The sequence below is a fragment of the Vicugna pacos genome, chromosome 16 (genome assembly GCF_048564905.1).
Source record: "Vicugna pacos chromosome 16, VicPac4, whole genome shotgun sequence".
NCBI classification, from domain to species: domain Eukaryota; kingdom Metazoa; phylum Chordata; class Mammalia; order Artiodactyla; family Camelidae; genus Vicugna; species Vicugna pacos.
The window spans coordinates 9,614,926-9,635,183 of NC_133002.1; the positions used below are offsets into that span (position 1 = coordinate 9,614,926).

General features: G+C 37.7%; 1 protein-coding gene across 1 annotated transcript in view; it reads left to right on the forward strand.

The window, feature by feature from the left end:
- Positions 1-20,258, forward strand: part of RABEP1 (rabaptin, RAB GTPase binding effector protein 1) — a 94,725-nt gene that overhangs the window by 63,638 nt on the left and 10,829 nt on the right. Inside the window, exons 7-12 of the mRNA XM_072940585.1 lie at positions 1,539-1,717; positions 3,815-3,946; positions 8,410-8,877; positions 10,123-10,227; positions 11,917-12,033; positions 17,268-17,366. Coding sequence (XP_072796686.1) covers positions 1,539-1,717; positions 3,815-3,946; positions 8,410-8,877; positions 10,123-10,227; positions 11,917-12,033; positions 17,268-17,366 — 1,100 coding nt within the window. The remainder of the gene's footprint in view (positions 1-1,538; positions 1,718-3,814; positions 3,947-8,409; positions 8,878-10,122; positions 10,228-11,916; positions 12,034-17,267; positions 17,367-20,258) is intronic.

Genomic DNA, 20,258 nt, shown 5'->3' on the forward strand with positions numbered 1-20,258 from the left:
TAAAACAGTTATCAAAACATAAATAAGTGAAAACTTACATAGTAATGTGCTGTTTTATCAGTGCATTAAATAACAAAGTCTAGTAGCAGGTCTAATAACTACTGTGACTTTGAAGTGATGATGAGCATAACTAATATATTAAGATACCTGCAGTAACTGTGCTGAGATACAAAAATATCTATGACTTCTGTTGTGAGATGGGAGGGGTACACATGGGCCAGATCCCGGAGACCTTTATGCTAAGGATTTTGGATTTTATCATACGGGTAATAAGGGGCCTCTAAAGGGTTTCAAAACTTTTTTCCCCTAAATAACAGCTTTGCTGAGATATTTCACGTGCCATGAAGTTCACTCTTTTAAGGTGTCTGATTCAGTGTTTTTTTTTTTTAATATATTCACAAAGTTGTACACTGTGACCACTAATTCCAGAACGTTTTCATTACTCCAAAAAGAAATCCTACCCATTATCAGTCATTTCCTATTCTCTTCTCCCCCCCGAGTCCTTAGCAATCACTAATCTACTTTCTGTCCCTTAGATTTGCCTATTCTGGACTTCTGTATAAATGGGATTATATACGTGGCCTTTTGTGTTAGGCTTCTCTGAAAGGTTTTAAACCTCAGAGTGGTAATGTTTTCTCTTTTAGAAGGTCGGTTTACCAGCAGTGTGGAGGGTTGACTCGAGAGGGCCAGACAAATGGCAGGAAGAGTAATAAGGGGGCTCCTGTTGTGGCTGTCTGAGTCCTAAATCTAAGGCAGAGGCGGAAGGTGCACGTCATACCCCACAGGAGGCAGCTTTAGAAGGCCCCTGTCACAGCTGAATGTCTTGGGTGAGGACAGTCAGAAGTATGAATTGTTTCTCTGGTTTCTGGCTTGGGTGACTGGGTAGATGGACAGATAGATGATACCTTCTGCTCTTTTTCTCCGAAGAAGATGGCCACGCTGATGAGTATCAACAACACAAGCATTTACAAAGATTCTTTGGCTTCTCCTGAGAGGTTAAAACTAAATGGATTCAAGAAGGATTCCTGGATAGCATTTATCAGAATGTTCTAAAGACAGTTAGGAGTAGTTACTGTACCTTTGGCCTTTAGAGCAATGTTTCCCGAAGTGTATTCCCTAGAACACTTGTTAAGGGCACTATGGAAAGAATTTTTTGTTCAAGTAAATTTGGGAGATACTGTATTTTATATCAGCTTACAAGAGAACATAGACGTACTTAAGACCCTGAGTTCAAAGTCCTGCAGTAGTAAATAAATCCTTAAAGAAAAGTTTTTAACCCAAGGTTTCCAAAACTTAATGAGCACAGAAATCTTTTTTTCACACGTTCCTCTTCCTAGGAGCACACTTTGGGAGACTCTGCTTAGAGAGGTGGTATGGGGACAGTTGCCTTATCCAACAACAGGTTGCCCCTGGGTTCTTGTCAGAGGCAGAATCTGACACCGGCGTCACCACCAGCCAGATCTGGTCCAGTAATCCTATGTTAAAGAAATTGCCTACCATTAAAATACAGTTTTTTTGATTGGCGGATTCCTAAACAGTTTGCCATCTGTTGGAGCAAGAGCGACAACAACATAACCAGTTAAAACACACGTGGCAGAAAGCCAATGACCAGTTCCTGGAATCTCAGCGTTTGCTGATGCGGGACATGCAGCGAATGGAAATTGTGCTAACTTCAGAACAGCTACGACAAGTTGAAGAACTAAAGAAGAAAGATCAGGTGAATAGCAGTTCTGTAGGACTTGTTTTGTTAATAAATTTCCCCAGCTCACACATGATTTTATTACTTTATGCATATTATAGATTGACTTAAGCCTGAAACAAAGCCATGTGTACCATTTCAAAAAACATAATAGCTGCATTTGAGGGATTTTGTTTTTCAACTTTAAAATGGCCTTGTCTGGGGGGAAGGAAACTAGAAATGATCCTCTTCAGAGTCTACAGGATGTAACAGTGCATATTTCTGTGAAAATCTTTTGTCTACGGGTCTGTCCAGTTCTTCTAGGGCTCCTGAATTATGTTGGGCCAGGCCATGTCTTTTGTGAAATTGCTCTAAAAGCCTTATTAGAAGGTGACAGTGGGGATGGAGAGGCTGAGTGATATGAAAAGGCAGGTGTCTAGAGTGCTGCATACCCAGGATCCTGTTTTCTTCCTGCTTAAAAGAAATTTTTTAAAGTACGTGAATAAAACAAATACATCCTCGGGTTAAAAATCTTTTGTTTGTATAAAGTGGTAAAGTACTGTCTCACACATCTCCCCTCTCAAGAGTAACTACTTTTGTAAACAGATATGATCAGTTTGGAAGGTAGTCTTCCAGACCACTTCTGTGTGTTTATAAAAGTGTGTATTTCCCCCTCCCCTACCCATACATCTGGTATCATAGTGTAAGTAATTATTCTGTAATTTATATGTCTCATAAGGATGTCTTGGATGTATCTTCACATCAGAGTTCTGTCTTAGTTTTGTTAACTGGTTATACTGTAACTGATTTCATTCTTCTTTTTGTAGTGGGCATCTAGATAGTTTCTTTCTTTCTTCCTTTTTTTTCTGTCTGTCATTTCAAACAGTGTTGCACCTAATACTCTGTTCTACGTTGTTTATATGTGCAGGTATTTCCCTAGGATAGCTATGTAGATGCTTTTCTAGGTATTGTAAGAAATATTTTAAATTATCTTGTATAATTTAATTTAGATTTTTTCAGAAATTTCCTTTTAAAATTTCTGTCTCTTGATTCTGACTCATTCATCTTGTATGTAGACAGTCAACTTAAGGATTTAGATTCTAAAGTACAGATCTAATCATGCTCTTCCTGCAGCCCATTAAAACTGGTCATTTAAGGCCAATATATGCCAGCATTGTGCTAAAAGGCTTTATATATAAAGCTTTGTCTCATATGGCTCCCAAAACAGACAGACACACAACAAAACTTTCCAGTGAGGTTAGGAAACGGCATATCTGAGGCTTGATCCAATCTCTGAATTCATAGTAAGCACTTAATCACTAGCGCCTTCTCCACGCCCCTCACTACTCATGTGCCTGCCCCCTTTTCAGTCACATAAGATTCTTCAGCACCTCCCTACGTGTCTGCCCTTCAGTGCCCCGTGCCTTCGTATGCGCTTCCTTTCTCCCTGGAACCCTTGCTTGTCTCCTCTCACACAATTGACAGACTCATCTGACTGATTCTTCAAGATCCAGCTGAAGTGTTACCTTCTTTGGGCCCCTCTTCTAGCTCTCAGATGAAATCTTTGTTTTTTTCTCCTGTATAACCTTGTACATACGTGTATAGTAATGTGACTATGTGTTGTCCCTCCCCACTAGACTGTTTTGTGGGAGGCACTGAGGGTGTCTTATTCATCTTTGTTGAGTGAATTATTACATCATCTTCAGTCATTCCTTTGTATTTCATACACATTTGTACATGTTTCTAACGGATATGGAATTCTGTTAACTTTTTCCTGTTTTGTTTTCCACAATAACTTGAAGGAACATTCTATATAAATTTTCTTTCTCAGATCACTTGAAGAAGAGGGGGTCATTTGCTTTCTTTTGTTTTGCCTTTCACATGGTATACTTTTCTTAGAAGCTTTTTCCTGATTTTTTTTTTACACCAGGATTCATACTTTTTGTACATAGTATAAAAACATTTTATTGTGACTAGATGTCCTTAGATGTGATTATAAAACAAATTTCAGTGTCCAGTTTTTTCTTATCATAAAACTCTGTTCTTTTTTATTTGTTTTGAATGATTAAATAACTATGAATCATTAAGTATAGATTACCTGGGTAATATGTATATTTTTTTCTTCCTGACTTTTAGGAGGAAGATGAACAACAAAGACTTAATAAGAGAAAGGATCCCAAAAAAACAGATGCTGAGGAAGAAGTAAAAATACCAGTAGTGTGTGCTTTAACTCACGAAGAACCTTCAGCCCAGTTGTCAAATGAGGAGGTATAGTGAATCTGTAGTTAAAATCACTGTATACGTGATGTTAACATTTTTAGCTTCTCATCTATCAGTCAGTTGCATTGTTCATATGGGAAGTGCGTAGTAGCACAATGATGTTACTTGTTTTCAGTTGTTTTTACAGCATTATCGGTAGGACTGTTAGAAACGCGTTGCAGTTTCCCTCACGGTCTGTGAAACAGATGTTCTTTAGTGGTTCCACAATTAAAACAACAGAAGAAAATGTAAATACTATCCGCAAATTGATATGAATAATAAATGTTGCTAATACTTTGAGCTTTTGTTTAAAAGAGATTATCTACAGTGTTGAAACACTTAATTCCCTGTCCCTGTAGCATGTACTTGAGTATTAACAAGTAATAGATCCTAAGCCCTGAGGACAGGGTGGGGGTTGGCAGATTGTGACGGGGTGGGTGGGACATTTCAGGTAGAGTAGAGAGACCTGGAGGTGGAAAGATGAAGTGATGCTCCTGTGGCCTCAGCAACTCTCACCCACGCTGGCAGAGGGTCTCCTTGTTACGTTTCCTGTCTTCGGTCAGTCCCATTCCACTGCACCCTCAGCATTACTGTCAGAGTTGTTTTTCTCACGTGCAGCTGTAGTCAGACTACTCCCCTTTTCAGAACTGCCGCTGACTCCCATTACCTATGGAATTGAGTGCAAGGTCCTCACTCAGAGTCAAGACCCTGTTTTAGCCGCATTGGTTGTTGTCTTGTGCTCTGCTCTCCACCTTGCATGTTAGTTCCTTCACCTGGAATGCTCACCTCCCTCTGCCTTTCTGAGTTGTGGAATCCTGTTCATCCTTCAAGACTCAAGCTGATAATCCCCTCTTCAGGGAAGGAAATGCTTCTGTTAGTTGCCGTTAGGGTAAAAACTAAGGTCCCCAGCCTGCCATACAAGGGCCTTCACAGTTACGGACCCTTCCAGCCTTAACCATGCTCTCCACTTCATCATAGCCAGCCAGACCTTTCTACTAGCTGGCCATGCTCATACACACTGTTTATACTGTCCCCGCTGCTTCAAATCTCATATTCACTTCCCCCACCCCTTCCTCCTTTTTCCACTTGGTGAACCAGTTTCTGTTAAACTGGATAAGGGTCTTTTCTCACTTTGAAAATTATCGTGTTTCTGTTTAGTTTGTAGATTTACACTGAGCCATGTATAATCTACTTCCTGATGGCTCATATTTCCATGTTTATGGATTATTTGACATTGAAAAATATGCTTTAAAAATCCTAGTGGACGTTGAAAAGTATGATGTAATTGTTTTTGTACATTCTTTTGGATCATACACTGAGAATCTTGGCCTGATTCTGCTTTGCATTTTTTTAATAGTTAGACTTCCAAGAGAGTGTCTCAGTTTTTGGGTACTGCCAAACATCATATGATTTCTGCATCATCCAGTCCTATGTCCAGGAATGTTTGGGAAAGTTTCAGACTTTTCAAAAAATATTTTAACAGGAAAACAGGAAAGGAAGATTTGTTGTGATTTATAATGAAGTGCTAAAATTTTTTTTCCTGTTTTAACAGATTTATACTATATATATTATGCGTAACATTGTTTCCTGACATTTGAAATATCTTACAGACTTTCAGATCTGATATTTTGCAGTTTGAATGTTGAATGTACTTGTTTCGTGTTGAGAGTCATGCCAGTTTACTTTAACCTATTGATTTAAAGCTAATATGGGATGCTTTACAGAGTTAGTCAGACTTATTGCTAAAGACATTTAAAATTTGTAGGATCTTATATCTTCTTTAACCAGATGCTTAGAATATGCTTTTCTCACTACAAAAGTAATGTATGTTCATTATGGAAAATTTGGAAAGTACAGAGAGTCATACAAAATAAAAATAACTGACAGTTCTGCTACCCAGAGATAGCCACCACTTAACATTTTGGTATGTACCTCTCCTTTCCCTCTTTTTCTTTTTTCATTTCCAAAGGTAATGTGTGTGTTTCTATTTCTACTTTTAAAACATAATCCAGATTGTAACTCTACATAATGTTTTATGTACATTTCCCCCCCACTTAAATCTATCTTTAAAGATTTTATCACATCAGTAAATGTTTTCCCCTAAAGTGATATTTAATGGCTGACATGTAAATTTAACATAATTCCTTAATTTCCTACAGATTGATTTGTGGCCAGGTTTTAGTTTATAAAGGTGACTGAGTGATAACACAGAGAGGTTAATGCCATTGAAAGAAAAGTTGAATGTTACAGTCCCTCTAGAAATGAGAGTCATGGCATATCGTGCAGACCCACGTGGAGAAGCACCAGAGTTGGTCGTGAGGCAGAAGAGCGGGCAAGGGGAAAGTGTAGACCACAGCCATTATTGGGGTTTTTTGAGGAAAAGGCAGAGCAGGGTAAAGAGCATAGGACTGGCTGGTTTGACTAACTCTGGTGGGTTTTGTGGTGTAGAGCCTGTCTTCAGTTTTCTGATGCCTGGTCAGATTTAGGGTAGGGAAAATACTGGCTTGGTGTATAAGAGTTAGATAACAGAGTTGGTTGCAGGGTATGGATTTGGAATTGGTTAATTTGGATATGAAAGATGTACTCATAGGCAAGTTGTTTATTATTTCTAGGAATTAGCTGGCTTGGGAGAGGCAGTCTCTGTGGCCAACAAGGCCTTCAAAATGTCAAAAACATAAAATACAGAAATGAACATGATTAACACACTAACAGATAGTCAAATTATTCATTTTTCACTAGTAAAAATTTTTTTCGTAATTATGAATAATGCCACTATATGTAATTCTTCCTTATATACAAATTATTATGTACTTACCTGATTACTTCCTTAGTATAAGTTCATGAGAAAAGAACTGCTGAATTTAAGAGCGTACATCTTTTAAGGTATTAGAACATGTTATTGAATCATCTTTCAGAAACCTTGTAACAGTTTACTGTCCCCTAGAAGTATATGTTCCTTGTGCATACTGTTGTCAGCATGGGAGGCTGGTATGTTTTAAATGGCCCTCACAGGTTTTTTGCCCTTATCCTCTTCCCTTTTTGGTGTCACAGTAGCATTGTATTTGATAGCGTTAGATGTCAGGTTCCTTTGTAAGGTGACACAGTGGGCTCTCATTCCAGTGTTTTTAGGATGTTTGTTTGGGATCTTTGCCATAGCTAGCTCGGTATGTACCAGATTTGTGTCCCTCAGCCGTCTAAATTTTGCAGGTTAAAAAAAACCTTCAAAAAGAAAGAAATGGAGTAATTAACATAAAATTTGTCAACTTTTTATTATAGCAAGTAAGAATGTTTTTTTGCTGGGGGGGTGGTGGTGGGTAAATTAGGTTTGTTTATTTATTTAATGAAGGTTCTGGGGCCAAGTAAGAGTATTTTTAAAACATTAAAAAAAATCTGTATTTCAGTCTTCTTCAGTTCATTTACAAGGAATGGCATTTAACAATACTTTGGAACTGTGCTGCACCATGTGTAAAAAAAATTGAGATGGAATTCACATAACCAAAAATTAACTGTTTAAAGTGTGTAATTCATTGGCTGTTAGTACATTTATAGTGTGCAGCCATTACCTGTGTCTGGTTTCAAAACATTTTCATCACCCTCAAAGGAGACCCCCATGTATCATTAAGGAGTCACTCTCTCCTTTCCTTTCCCCTCGGCCTCTGGCAACCACTGATTTGTTTTTGGTCTCTGTGGATTTTCCTGTTCTGGAGGTTTCATATAGATGGAATCATACCATATGTGACCTTTTTGTGTCTGGCGTCTTTCACTTAGTGCACCCCTTATTTAATGTGTTGATCACACCTTGCTTGAACCTTGGTTTCCAGTGTACAACATCATTCTTATTTCCCTTCTATTCTGGCTACTCCTTCCTCTGTCCATCCTGAAAATGGACAAAATTGATGTTTCTCAGGGTCTTGCCCTTGGCCTTCATCTCATCCTACTGACCCTCCTCATCCTAAGTGTTCTGCTTTGCTGCTGTGGCTTTAGGTATTACTATATGGTGGTGACTCCCCTATCTCTGTCTGAAGACCTCTGTGTCCCTCTGCTGGGTGCACATCTCCACTTGGATATACAGCAGGCACCTCATGTTCAGTATAGCCAACACTGAATTTTAGGAGACCTTCCCTCATTCCTATGTCTGGGCTGAATTCCTCTCCTTGAGCTCCCAGAGCATTCAGTACATAGCTGTAGCCTGTCATTTTATTAAATATGATATTCTAAAAGCCTGTTTACTTGTTTATTTTTTTCATGAAACTGAAGGCATTTTGAGGCCAAAGATTGCTCACAGTTGTATCCTGAGTGCATGGTTTAGTGCCCAGCATATAGAAGACACTCAGTAAATGTTCAGTGAATGTAAGGAGGCAGGACACTAATGATTATCATGAGTAATATGCAGCAAAATATAAAGTATGATAGTTTTTCTCTTTGAAAATAACAAGAATTGTCTAACTTGGCAATATGTTTTCACATTTTAGGAGCATTTAGATAGCACCCATGGTTCGGTCCATTCCTTAGATGCAGACTTACTGTTGCCATCTGGGGATCCATTCAGTAAATCGGACAATGACATGTTTAAAGATGGACTCAGGAGAGCACAATCTACAGATAGCTTGGGAACCTCAGGCTCCCTGCAATCCAAAGCTTTAGGCTATAACTGCAAAGCAAAATCTGCTGGAAACCTGGACGAATCAGATTTTGGACCACTGGTTGGAGCAGATTCGGTGTCTGAGAACTTTGATACTGCCTCCCTTGGGTCACTGCAAATGCCCAGTGGGTTTATGTTAACCAAAGACCAGGAGAGAGCAATCAAGGCAATGACGCCAGAACAAGAAGAGACGGCATCCCTCCTCTCCAGCGTCACCCAGGGAATGGAAAGCGCTTATGTGTCCCCCAGCGGTTACCGCTTAGTCAGTGAGACCGAGTGGAACCTCCTGCAGAAAGAGGTGAGTTAGCTGCCTGACTTTTTTCCTCTTGCTCACTTTGAGAGATACTGGTTAGCTCTGGATTTGTTGTGCATTCAAGAGATAGTCCCTGGAGTCATTGCACGCACTTGTTGGCAGAAAGTTTTAGCCCATGTTGTCTGACACTTGTCATTGTCTGCTTTGGCTGTTCCAGGTGATTGTGACAGAAAAGTGAACTTACTGTCTGATCACGTTGAGTGTGAACTTCTCCACCTGAAGTCACACCCCTGAAGTTGGAGCGATCTGCCTGAATAGGATAGCTGAGTTTGTGTAGCCTGAATTTGGTTTGCTTTACTGTTTTCTATAATCTCAGTCCTCTTCAATTTTTCCTTGAGGTCTAAAGTACAAATGCTTATTAGCAGTTGATGCTGAGAGTGAAAGGAAGGGGTGGAAAATACGGGAGAGAAAAGAAGGCAACTTTTAATGAGGTTAATTTCCTCCTAATATTATTTACAAACTCAGAAGTAAGATTAGGAGATAAAAACTTAGATATGTATTTGCATGATGCTTTGCAGATTACAAAACCCTTTCACATACCTCTTCTCTTTGAGCTTCGTGGTAATAGTGAAACAATCAGGGCATGATTTTCTCCAAATTACAGGTGAGGAAACTGGCTCAGAAAGGTCAAGTGAGTCCTCAAGTTTCCTCTTTGACTTAGTAGCAAAACTTGGGTTAGAATCCAGGTTTTCTGACTTCCAGTGCTTTCTTTTACCCAGGGCTACTTCTTTTAAGGAAGCTGTTGATTAGTAAGTGAAACAGCTTACTAAGCCTGAAAGAACCTCTTCTCCTTGGTCTCATGCAAAGCTTGTGAGAAGGTGCTACTTAATAGTTTCATACCTACTTTGTAATTGGAGCTGGTGAAATGGTTAATTGGCACTCACCCGTCCCTCAGCCCCCGTCTTGGTTTGGGTAGTGTTGGTTTAGATTGTGGGTGCCACGGTGTAGTACCTTTTGCTTCCTTGTGTTTCCCTCAAATGTGGTGTTTTGTGTCTCTTAACCTCTTGGTGATAAAGTTGTGTCCCTTGTCTTTCTGTCATACTTGTATTGGAGCTTATGACTTTTTAGAGTCCAGCTCTCACGTACCTACTTGCCCTGAGTCCCTGAATAAGTTGTCTATTCCATTTTCTACTTCAAGTAACATAACTGAGACTGTGCTTGTGTTCCTCAAGTGTGTGATGTAGACTTACGTTGTTCTGCCTGATAAGAGGTAATTTTGGTGCCCTTCAGGTACATAATGCTGGAAATAAACTCGGTAGGCGTTGTGATATGTGTTCCAATTATGAAAAGCAGTTACAAGGAATTCAGATTCAGGAGGCTGAAACAAGAGACCAGGTGAGTTTCTTTGGGGTGTACAAAATTGGTGAGCTGTTGTTGTTTTCATTGGAGGTGCAGAATTACTTGCTTCTCCCCTCTCATTTGCTTTATGACGTGTATCCGTCTTGTTAAATCTGAATAATCTGGCATATGCAGTGTCAGTTACATGTCCAGTGGGAGCACACTGTACAACTTCTGCTTTGTGTCTTTGGTTAGATTCCCCAGCACCACACAGGTCAGCTCAGCTGGCGTGTCTCCCCTCCCAACCTGTTCCTTCTGCCCAAGGCCTAAAAATGTTATTGTTATGAATAACACATGGAAAGGGCTTTATGATAAGGAGATTCAGGGAGATAAGAGGTTGACTGTTGCCTGTAATCAAATAAAAGCTTAACTGGATATTATATTAATCAGTATTTGGAATCTTCATTACATAAGTTTGTTGAATTGATTAAGGTTATTTTACACGGTCACAGAAAGTAAGATTTTGTAGATTAGGTGTGCTGAGATTGGTAAGTGCCTTTCCAAATACAGTACCTAATAAAGGGCTCCTTGGTAACATTTAAGAAATAACGTAGAATTTCATGAGATTAGGCTTGTGAAAGTATATGTAAAAAAAAAAAAAGATAATTTTTCCTTTCATTTCTAAATTGTTGATTATTATTAAAATTATTACCCTAGTCTTTCAAAATAAGCTTAAACAGATTAGAATGATTTATTGTTTTCAAATGACATTGGCATTAATTTCCTCCACATATGCTTTTTTTGTAGATGTCTCAAAAGTAAATTCCCAAAGCTATTTGTGAAGCTAATATAGTTGGCTTCTGATAGTGTAGTGTGGGAGTGCACTGTGTTGCATTCCATAGTCAATTCAGTAGACTTTTTACTCTTGCTTCATCTGTGCAAGCACTTTGCTGGGTTCTGGGTATTCAGATACGGATTGAACACAGTACTGCCCATTGGCAGCTTTCAGTGTTGCCAGTCAACTATCAGTTCAGCGTAGAACTAACTAGGGGAGGGTAGAACCATTTGACTTAACTATGGGCTCAGGGAAGGTAACATTTGAGCTAAAGTTTGTTTTAGTGCTGGAGTAAAAATTAGGAAAAGAAGTGGGGAAAGAGTATTCAAGGAGAGGAAAGATGTACAAAGGGGAATTTATAAAGGAAGATGACGTGTTCTAGGAAATATGAATAGTTGATGTATTTGTGTGGGGGGTGGGGGGAAGAGAAAATAGTGGGAGAGGAAGCTACAAAGGGAAGGCCATGATGAGATCATTGAGGGAGGGGTGATGACTGATGGATTTAAATTTTACCCTGAAGATTTGGGGAGGCATTGATGGATTTCAAGTAGGGAAATAATATGACTTGACTTTTGTTTTAGAAATACTTACTGTGTTAGTGTGGATAGTAGATTGGAGGCAGAGGATAGAATAGAGTCAGGGAGGCCATTGCCCTAGCCTAGAGAACCTGGGAAGAAAAGCAGATATTTTCAAATGCGATTAATGGATGTGAAAAATGATTTAACTGTTAAAGCACAGTAGTCATTGAATGAAGTATTTCATCTCTCTCTTTTTTTTTTTTCCCAAATGGAGAAATCCGTTTCTCAGGAAAAAAAGATTAGATTTTAAAAGTTTCTGGAATTAGGGATTTTTTTTTTAAATTTATGAAAGAATTCTGGTGCTTCTGTCTAATTAAATTTAAAATTGTTCAGGTGAAAAAACTACAGGTGATGCTAAGACAAGCAAATGACCAGTTAGAGAAGACAATGAAAGATAAACAGGAACTGGAAGACTTCATAAAGCAGAGCACTGAAGATTCAAGTCACCAGGTAAATGAGGGTTTTTAGATTGTGACCCATGGGAGATTACTGGGTTGTTCAAATAAAAGAATTCTGAAAACAGTAATGTTTCTTTCTTGCCCTGAAGATTTGGCAGTTCTGTTTTCCCTGAGATAAAAAATATCTCTAACTGGTGTTTCTCTGGTGTTTGTTTTACAGATTAAAAAAAAAAAAACTTTTGAAAGAACTGGCTAGTAAATTACCAGGAGGCTCTGGTTCTCCTTTCTCCTTTGATTCTTATTAGGTTTTTCTGCTGCACAAAAAAGTTGCTGATAAGAAAGATACTAGTTATCTTCTTTTTGACTTTTAAAAAAGTGTAATACACTGAAAAAACCCAGATACATACAGATATACCAAACATATCTGAACTAACATCTGTGTAACCACCATCAAGATCAAGTAATAGAACATTAGCTGGTACCCCAAAAGCCCTCAGTTTCCCCCTCCACCTACTGCTTCCTCCCCAGAAGTAACTATGGTTCTAACTTCTAACACCATTAGATTAGTTTCGTCTGTTTTTTTTTAACAAATGAATCCTATAGTATGTATTCTTTTGTGTCTGTCTTCCTCCATTCAGCAATGTAAGAATCCTACTCATGGTGTATGTGGCAGTTGTTTATTTTCATTGTTGTGTAGTTGTACCATTGTATGAATATCATAATTTGTCCATCTTAGTGTTGAGTTTGGGTTGTTTCCAGTTCTGGGGTATTATGAATAATTCTACTTCAAAATTGCTGTTTATGGCTTGTTGCACATGTGACTGCCGGGTATATGCCTAGAGTGGAATGTCTGGGTCAAAATGTTCAAAATGTATGTCACCTTTTGTAGATAATAATGCCAAACAGTTTTCCAAAGTGGTTGTATGAATTTATACTCTAACCAGCAGTGTATGAGAAGAATTCCTGTGGGTTCACAGTCATGACAGAGACTATTTTATTAGTTATTTTAATGATAGACCTTTTGGTGGGTATGTAATGGTGTTTCATTATGACTTAGTTTGCGTTTCTCTTAAGATTATTGAAGTTATTTAGCATTTATCATGTCTGTTGGCCATTGGGATATCATTGTGTGTGTGTGTGTGTGTGTGTGTGTGTGTGTGTGAAATTACTTCTCAAGTCTTATGCTTATTTTTCTACTGGGTTGTCTTTTTTTTCTTTTTAATTTTCAATTTTGGTTTTTCTGATAGGAGTTCTTTATATAGTCTTATTAGAGCCTTTTGGTGATAAGTGTCCCAGATGTCTTCTACTTAGTACCTTATATTTTCATTTATTTTAATGGCATCTTTTGATAAACAAAAGTTCTTAATTTTAATGTAGTCAAATTTATTGATCTTTTCTTTATGATTAGAGATTTAAAAATATTTTCTTACCCTGTGGTTATGAAGAATTTTCAATATAAAAGTGAATATATGTGTATGTACATGCATGACTGGGACATTGTGCTGTACACTAGAGGTTGACACACTGTAATTGTACTCCAATTAAAAAAAAGAATTTTCGTATATTTTGTAGGAGCTTCATTGTTTATAGTCACTCACATTTATATTTAAAATCCATCTGGAACTGACATTTATGTATATGCTGGAGATAAGGGTAAATTTGTTATCTATCAAGTGAATTGTGCATGTGTGGGTCCGTTTCAGGACTCTGTTTTATTTGATTAGTCTGTGTATTTTTGTACCAAATTATGTGCTGTAATTTATAGTAAATTTTTCATTTGTTTCTTTTTTAATAGTTTTTTTCTCTGCTGAGAACTTTGTTTCATTCGTTTCAAGAGTATTTACCTTTACTTCATGCAGCATAGTTACAACAGCTACGTTAAAGTCTGATAATTCCAGCCTGGGTCATCATGGGGTTGGCATGTGCTGATTTTCTTTCCTCTTGAGAATTGGCCACATTTTCCTAATTCTTTCTATGTCAGGTACTTTTAGATTGATCTTGGAAATTATGAATATTTTATTGTGAGACTCTGGGTTCTGTTAACCTGAGTAGGTTCAGTTCGTAAGTTCTGTTTTGCCTTCTGTGAGTGGTAGTTCCAACGTCAGTTCATTTTTTTTTTTCCTCTGTGATTTATCATAGCATTTTGTGTATATTTCCCTGTGCTATACAGTGTAAGTCAGTTCATTTTTAAAAGCTTCTGCAGTGCTGCTTTGGATCTGTCCACGTGTGTGTAGCACAAAGCTGAGTGTGAGACCTGTGCTGGTTCGTGGACAGAACCAGGGGTTCTTTTTCTAGCTGTCTCCTCTCAATACTGCTCTATTCTTCACTCCCAGGGACCGTGTCCTGGCCTTGTGATCAGAAGACAGTTGTGTGTCTTGTGCTGCTGCAACTGTTGCAGCTTTAACTGGGGCAGTTATCAAATTCATGCTGGCAGGAAAGTAGGGGGAAAAATACAAATAGACAGGAACTGCTGTATAAGTTGTTTCTTCCCATTTTAATTTCCCTCCCTAAACTGTCTTGCTTTTGCTTATTTTTCAGAGTCCTCAAGTATACCATTGCTTTTTGTATTTTATCCAGAGTTTTTATTTATAATCATGGAAGAGAAAGGCCTTGGTGAGCTTAGTCCATCCTGGACAGTGCCAAGTCTCCATTCTCTCATATTTTTATTAGGCTTATCTTTTTCTTTCCACCTTCATTTAAGAAGGCTACTCTGGCAAGGTATAGAATTCTGAGTACTTACATTATTTTCTTTCAGCACTTAGAAGTTATTATTTCATTTTTCTGGCTTCCATGTTTCTGATGAGAAGTCTGCTATCAGTTTTATTGTTGCTCCTTTGAAGGTAAAATGTTGTTTTCCCTGGCTATTTAATTAATTTATTTAGGATTTGTTTGTTTGTTTTAGGTTTATTTATATCTTTTTATTTTTAGAGAAGGTACTGGGGATTGAACCCAGGACCTCTTTCATGCTAAGCATGCGATCTGCTACTTGAGCTATACCCTCTCCACTCTTCCCTGGCTATTTTAAAGATGCCATTGTTTGGCTTTTGTTATCAACAGTTTTGCTGTGCTATATACGTAGGTGTATTTTTCATCGTATTTCTGCTGTTTGGAGTTCACAGGGTTTCTTGGATCTCCTAATTGATGTCTTACATTGGAATATTCTTAGCCAATTGTCTCTTTAAAAATTTGTTTTTGTTTATATATATATATTTACACACACACACACAGTAAAGTGCAAAAACCTCAAGTGTACAATTTGATGCATTTTAATATGTGAAGAATTGTACTAGGGTAATAATCATATATATATAGATTAATCAAAATATAGAACATTTCTAATACACTCATACTCTTTACTAATAAATAAATTCCCCACCTGCCTCTACATAGAGATAAGCCAGTCTTCTAACTTCTAACGCAATGTTTTAATGTTGCTTGTTCTTGGACTTCATATAAATGGAATCATACAGCCTTTTGCATCTGGTCTGTTTGGTCATTATGTCTGTGAGACTAATCCATATTGTTCTGTGAATCAGTAGTTAGATTTTAGTGCTGTGAATATTCTGCTGCATGAATATACCATGATTCATTTATCCGTTCTACAGTTAAGGCATATTTGAATTGTTTCTGATTTTTGGCTGTTGTGAATGAATGCATTTTCTAACATTCTGTACATGTCTTTTGGTAGACCTGTGGACCCGTTTCTCTTGAGTATATGTAGGAGTGAAGTGACAGAGTTTTTGTATAGGTTTATTTTTAGCTTTACTAGCTATTTCCATTGGCCGTTATTTCTTTCAAATATTTGTATCTGTTAGACTTTCTCATAGCATCTATATATGGCTTCTTTAACCTTTCTTCTGTATTTCCTGTCATTTTTGTCTTTGTTCATCTTCTTCAGCTCTGTCTTCTAAGTCGCTGATTTCTCTTCAAAAAGATCTGTTTAACTATTCAATTGAATTTTTCATTTGGATAATTGATTTTTTTTAGTTCTTTATTTCTATTTGGTTATTTTTTCATTGTTTCCAGTTTTCTGGCAGTTCTCAACTTCTAAACAGATAAAATATAATTATTTTAAAGTCTGTTGCTAATAATTCACATATCTGATTTCATGGTAGACCTGTTCTGCTGTCTGTTTTGGTTTTTTATCATTTCCTTTTTTAAATCATATTTTTTTGTGCATTTTTACTTGAGTGCTACACATTATATATGAAAGTTGCTGAAATAGCATAGAGCCATTTTTCTTACGAGAGACAGGCAACTAGTTGTAGTAACAATCCTGGATCACCTTAGTCTGTTTAAAGGAATTGAGATTATATGAAGTTGTGAAGGTTGGATTATTTAAAATTCTTCTCTTACTCTAGAGTGTGGCTCTTTGGGGAACCAGTGCAAAGTGTAGGGTGTTTACCAGGGATCTCTTTGTGTGGTGGGTCTTGGACTCGTGACTTTTGCCACCCTGTCCTAGGGTTCTCACATGCTCTGCTCAGTGTCTCACTGTTGCATCTGTTTCTTTTGGAATTGGCATGTGCTTCTGGAGAGGAGTTTTTCCAGATGCTACACCCAGTTCTCCAGGTATCCTCATTGTGGTCCTTGGCTCTGTGATTCTTTTTTGCCTTGTTCTCCCATGACTTCAGATCAATATCTTTCATATTTTTGTTTAGTTTTCTTCATTCTCAATAGGAAATTTGGTTCACATTAGCTAATCTGCCACTCCTGGAAGCAGAATTCTGACAATAATTATTTTTAAATGTCTAAAATCTATTTTGATTTTATAACTCTTATGTATGAGTCATCAACTTTCACATAAACTCCTCAGGAACATTAAAACCAATTCAAGGGAATTTATCATGTGTCTGTTGCTCTTAAATAAACCATCTTAGAAGATTGCAGGTAGTTCAGAGAAGATCCATTTATCCTTTAGACTGTGGGGGTTTTTTGTGGACAGAATTTAAAATTTTTTATTGATATTTAATTAAAGCCTTTATGAGTAATATTTGTAAGTAGGTCACATGGATTAAATCTGTCTCAAGAACCATATAATGCCACTTGTTCCTGTATGGCTGCATGTGACCCCTGGGGACTTTTGGTACTGTCTTGTGTCATCTGCATATCTGAGGCTTTGTGCACAGCAGATGCACACATACCTGTTGAATGAGTGATGAGTGGGTTATGATGAACTAATAAATCAGTTTTGGACATTAAATAAGCAGGAGATGGAAGGGTTAGTTTCAGAATAACCGGATTCCTAACTGTATATTTTCTGTGCATGTATTTTTTTTTTCTTTCAAGATCTCTGCACTTGTCCTAAGAGCCCAAGCATCTGAGATCTTACTTGAAGAGCTGCAACAGGCGTTTTCCCAGGCAAAAAGGGATGTTCAGGAACAGATGGTAAGTTAACATTTAAATAAACATTAACTTTAAACATATTCCTTTTTGTTCTATCTTGAAATCATCTTTGATATGACTTTATCTCCTTGGCCAAAGTGGTTACTATTATGTTCTCCAGGGCCTGTGGAACATTAGTAATAGACAAGATTATGTAAAGGTAGCATTCCTTTTTAAACCTACCTTTTGACCCCCTAGAATCACCACCTTTAACTTATTTTTCTGATTTGAGAAACCTGAAAGAATAAACTATGGATCAGCATTTAATTTTCCCTTCCAAATACAAGTTAAAAGTAGAAATCTCTCAAAGCCCTAGCAGTTGCAGCTTTTGAGTGGTCACTGTGCTTCTCCTGGGCAGCTAACTTATTTAAAAACAACCTCATTAATTTCACGGGAGTTATGGTAAAACGTGCACCATAATCACTGTGGTGCTGGGGAACTTCCAAAAGGCCATCAGTTTTGAAAGGGACAGGGGAAGAGAGCTTCCTGAAGAAGAGCTGGCAGGAAGCTCTACAGCTTTGGGCTTCCTCCTCACCAGTCAGGCTCCACTTGCCTCGTTCTTCTGTTTTCTCAAAGTTGGGACCCTGCATCTGATGGCTATCTGTAAATTACAGCAGTTGGTCCTAATGGGATGATCCTACACAGTTGCTTCTTGTCCATCCCCTCCAGGGATGACATAAAACAACAACCAAGAAAACAAACCCTAAGTCATATGGTAATGGGTTGTTTTTGATTGGCATGGGATAAATGTCTGAATGCCCCTTGAGCTGATCCCTAAATACTAGCCTTGGTCTGTTGAGAAACATCTCATTCTAATCATTGCCCAGGGAGATTTTCATATCTTTTCATTAATTAGAGAGTATGAAATAATAATCATTGATCTCAAAAACACTGTTACATGGTGACAGAGTTTCGTGGTGGTTAGCCTCCTTACACTGTCCCCTCTTTTTCCTTTTTATCTTTTAAAACTCATCTGCCTTTGCTAACATGTTTCAGGTTGATTCCATTTAAAATGAAATGTATTGCAGGCGACATTGAAGAATTGTTGAAATTAAGGTTGAGGTCTTGTGAACTCTTAATACATTACTGTGTTTTGAAATTACCTTTAAAGCTTCATACTCTGAGGAGAAAAGAGAAACTCAGTTTCTTATGCTTCTTCAGAGAAGAGGAGCACTGATAGTGGTTGGGATGGTAAAATTCCCTGTTTATTCTGAAAAATTTCAACCTTAGAGATGTTTATGGAATGAACACTTAATAAAGTCTTTATTTAGATTTACCAGTTGTTAATATTTTGCTACGTTTTTACATGCTTACAATTGCTTCTCAGTCTCTTTCATATGTATGGGTATTATATATATGTGTGTATTACATGTGTATATATGTTTCTCTTTCTGAGCCATTTGGTAATACCTTGTAGACATCATGACACTCCTAAATATTTCAGTATGTATCTCCTAAGAACAAAAAAGTTGTTCTGCATAATCGCAGTACTGTTATTACATGCTTAAAATGTAACCATTGTCCCCAGAAGTCCTTCAGTTGTTTTATTGATGGCTTTACTTTTTTTAACTTTAATTTTTTGATCAAGGAACCAATCACCACATATTGTATTTTGTTGTCATGTCAGTTTAGTCTCTTTCAATCTAGAACACCCACCTACTTTTATTTTTTTGGCTTTTATGACATTAACATTTTTGGAGAATCCAGACCATTCGCCTTGTAGAATACATTTGTCTGATTATTTCCACATGGTTAAGATTCAAGTTAGACATTTTGGCAAGAATATTACATGGATGAAATGATTCAGTGGAAAGTTCATAACAAGAGGCGTGTTATGATGGGTGGTTCCATTATTGGTGATGTTGTTTAATCACTTGGTGAAGGTGGGAACAAAATAGTTTCAGAATGACTATGTTGATACAACCACCAACAGTAGACCTACTAAGTGAAGTTCAGCTTTTCTTTGTAGAGTTGGCCTCCCATATCTTTGGGTTCCTCATCCATGGATACTGAGGGCTGACTGTAAGTGACTTGAGCATCCCGGAATTTGGTATGGGAGGAGGGGGTCTTGGAACCAATCCCCTGTGGATACTGAGGGACAACTGCAGTTCTTTGTACCCTTAGAATGTATCCCAGGTAAGGGTTTACAGTCTGGGCACTGTGTTCAAAGTTTTTCTCTCTGTGGTTGTTACCAATTTGATACAAATGGAAACAAATAGAGCTAACAATGTATTACATTTCTGGATTTTCTTTTTGATTTACTTTTTTGTTTTTTGAACAAGCAACATGATTTGTAAGTCAGAACTGTAGAAGTGTATAGACACGCAGAAGTTTTCTACCCCTTTCCCACCCCTGTCCTATCCCTTGCATTTCTTATCCCTTTCACCTTGTTCCCACCCACCCTCATACATGATCATTTAAATTTATTTTTGGTTTATCCTGTTTTCCTCTTTGCAAAAATAAACAAAATAAACATTTTCTTCCTTCCCTTCTTTCATATCCAGAAGGTAGTGAAATGCTAATACTTTGTTGTAAATGTGCTGAAACTGAGCATAAAGCACAACTGATTCTGGTCTAAAATAAATAAAAGCCTGTAGAATTAACTAAAATGTATGCATGACCTTGCCTGCCTGCCAGCACCCTATTTGTCCTTCAGGATGCAGCTGCCACCTCTGGGAAATGTTCTTGAACCCTCTCCCCAGTTAGGTACCCTTCTGTCCTTCTGTCACTGCTGTACCTGTTCTCTGTTGTAGCACTTGTAGTATGGTTGAGTAATTTTGGATTTACTTATCTTCTCCTCCACCTCACCACTAGCTTCTCCAGAGCAAAGCCTGTCTTTTATCCTGGTTTTCCCCATAGGCAGCAAAATGCCTAGCATAGAGTAGTAATTGCTAA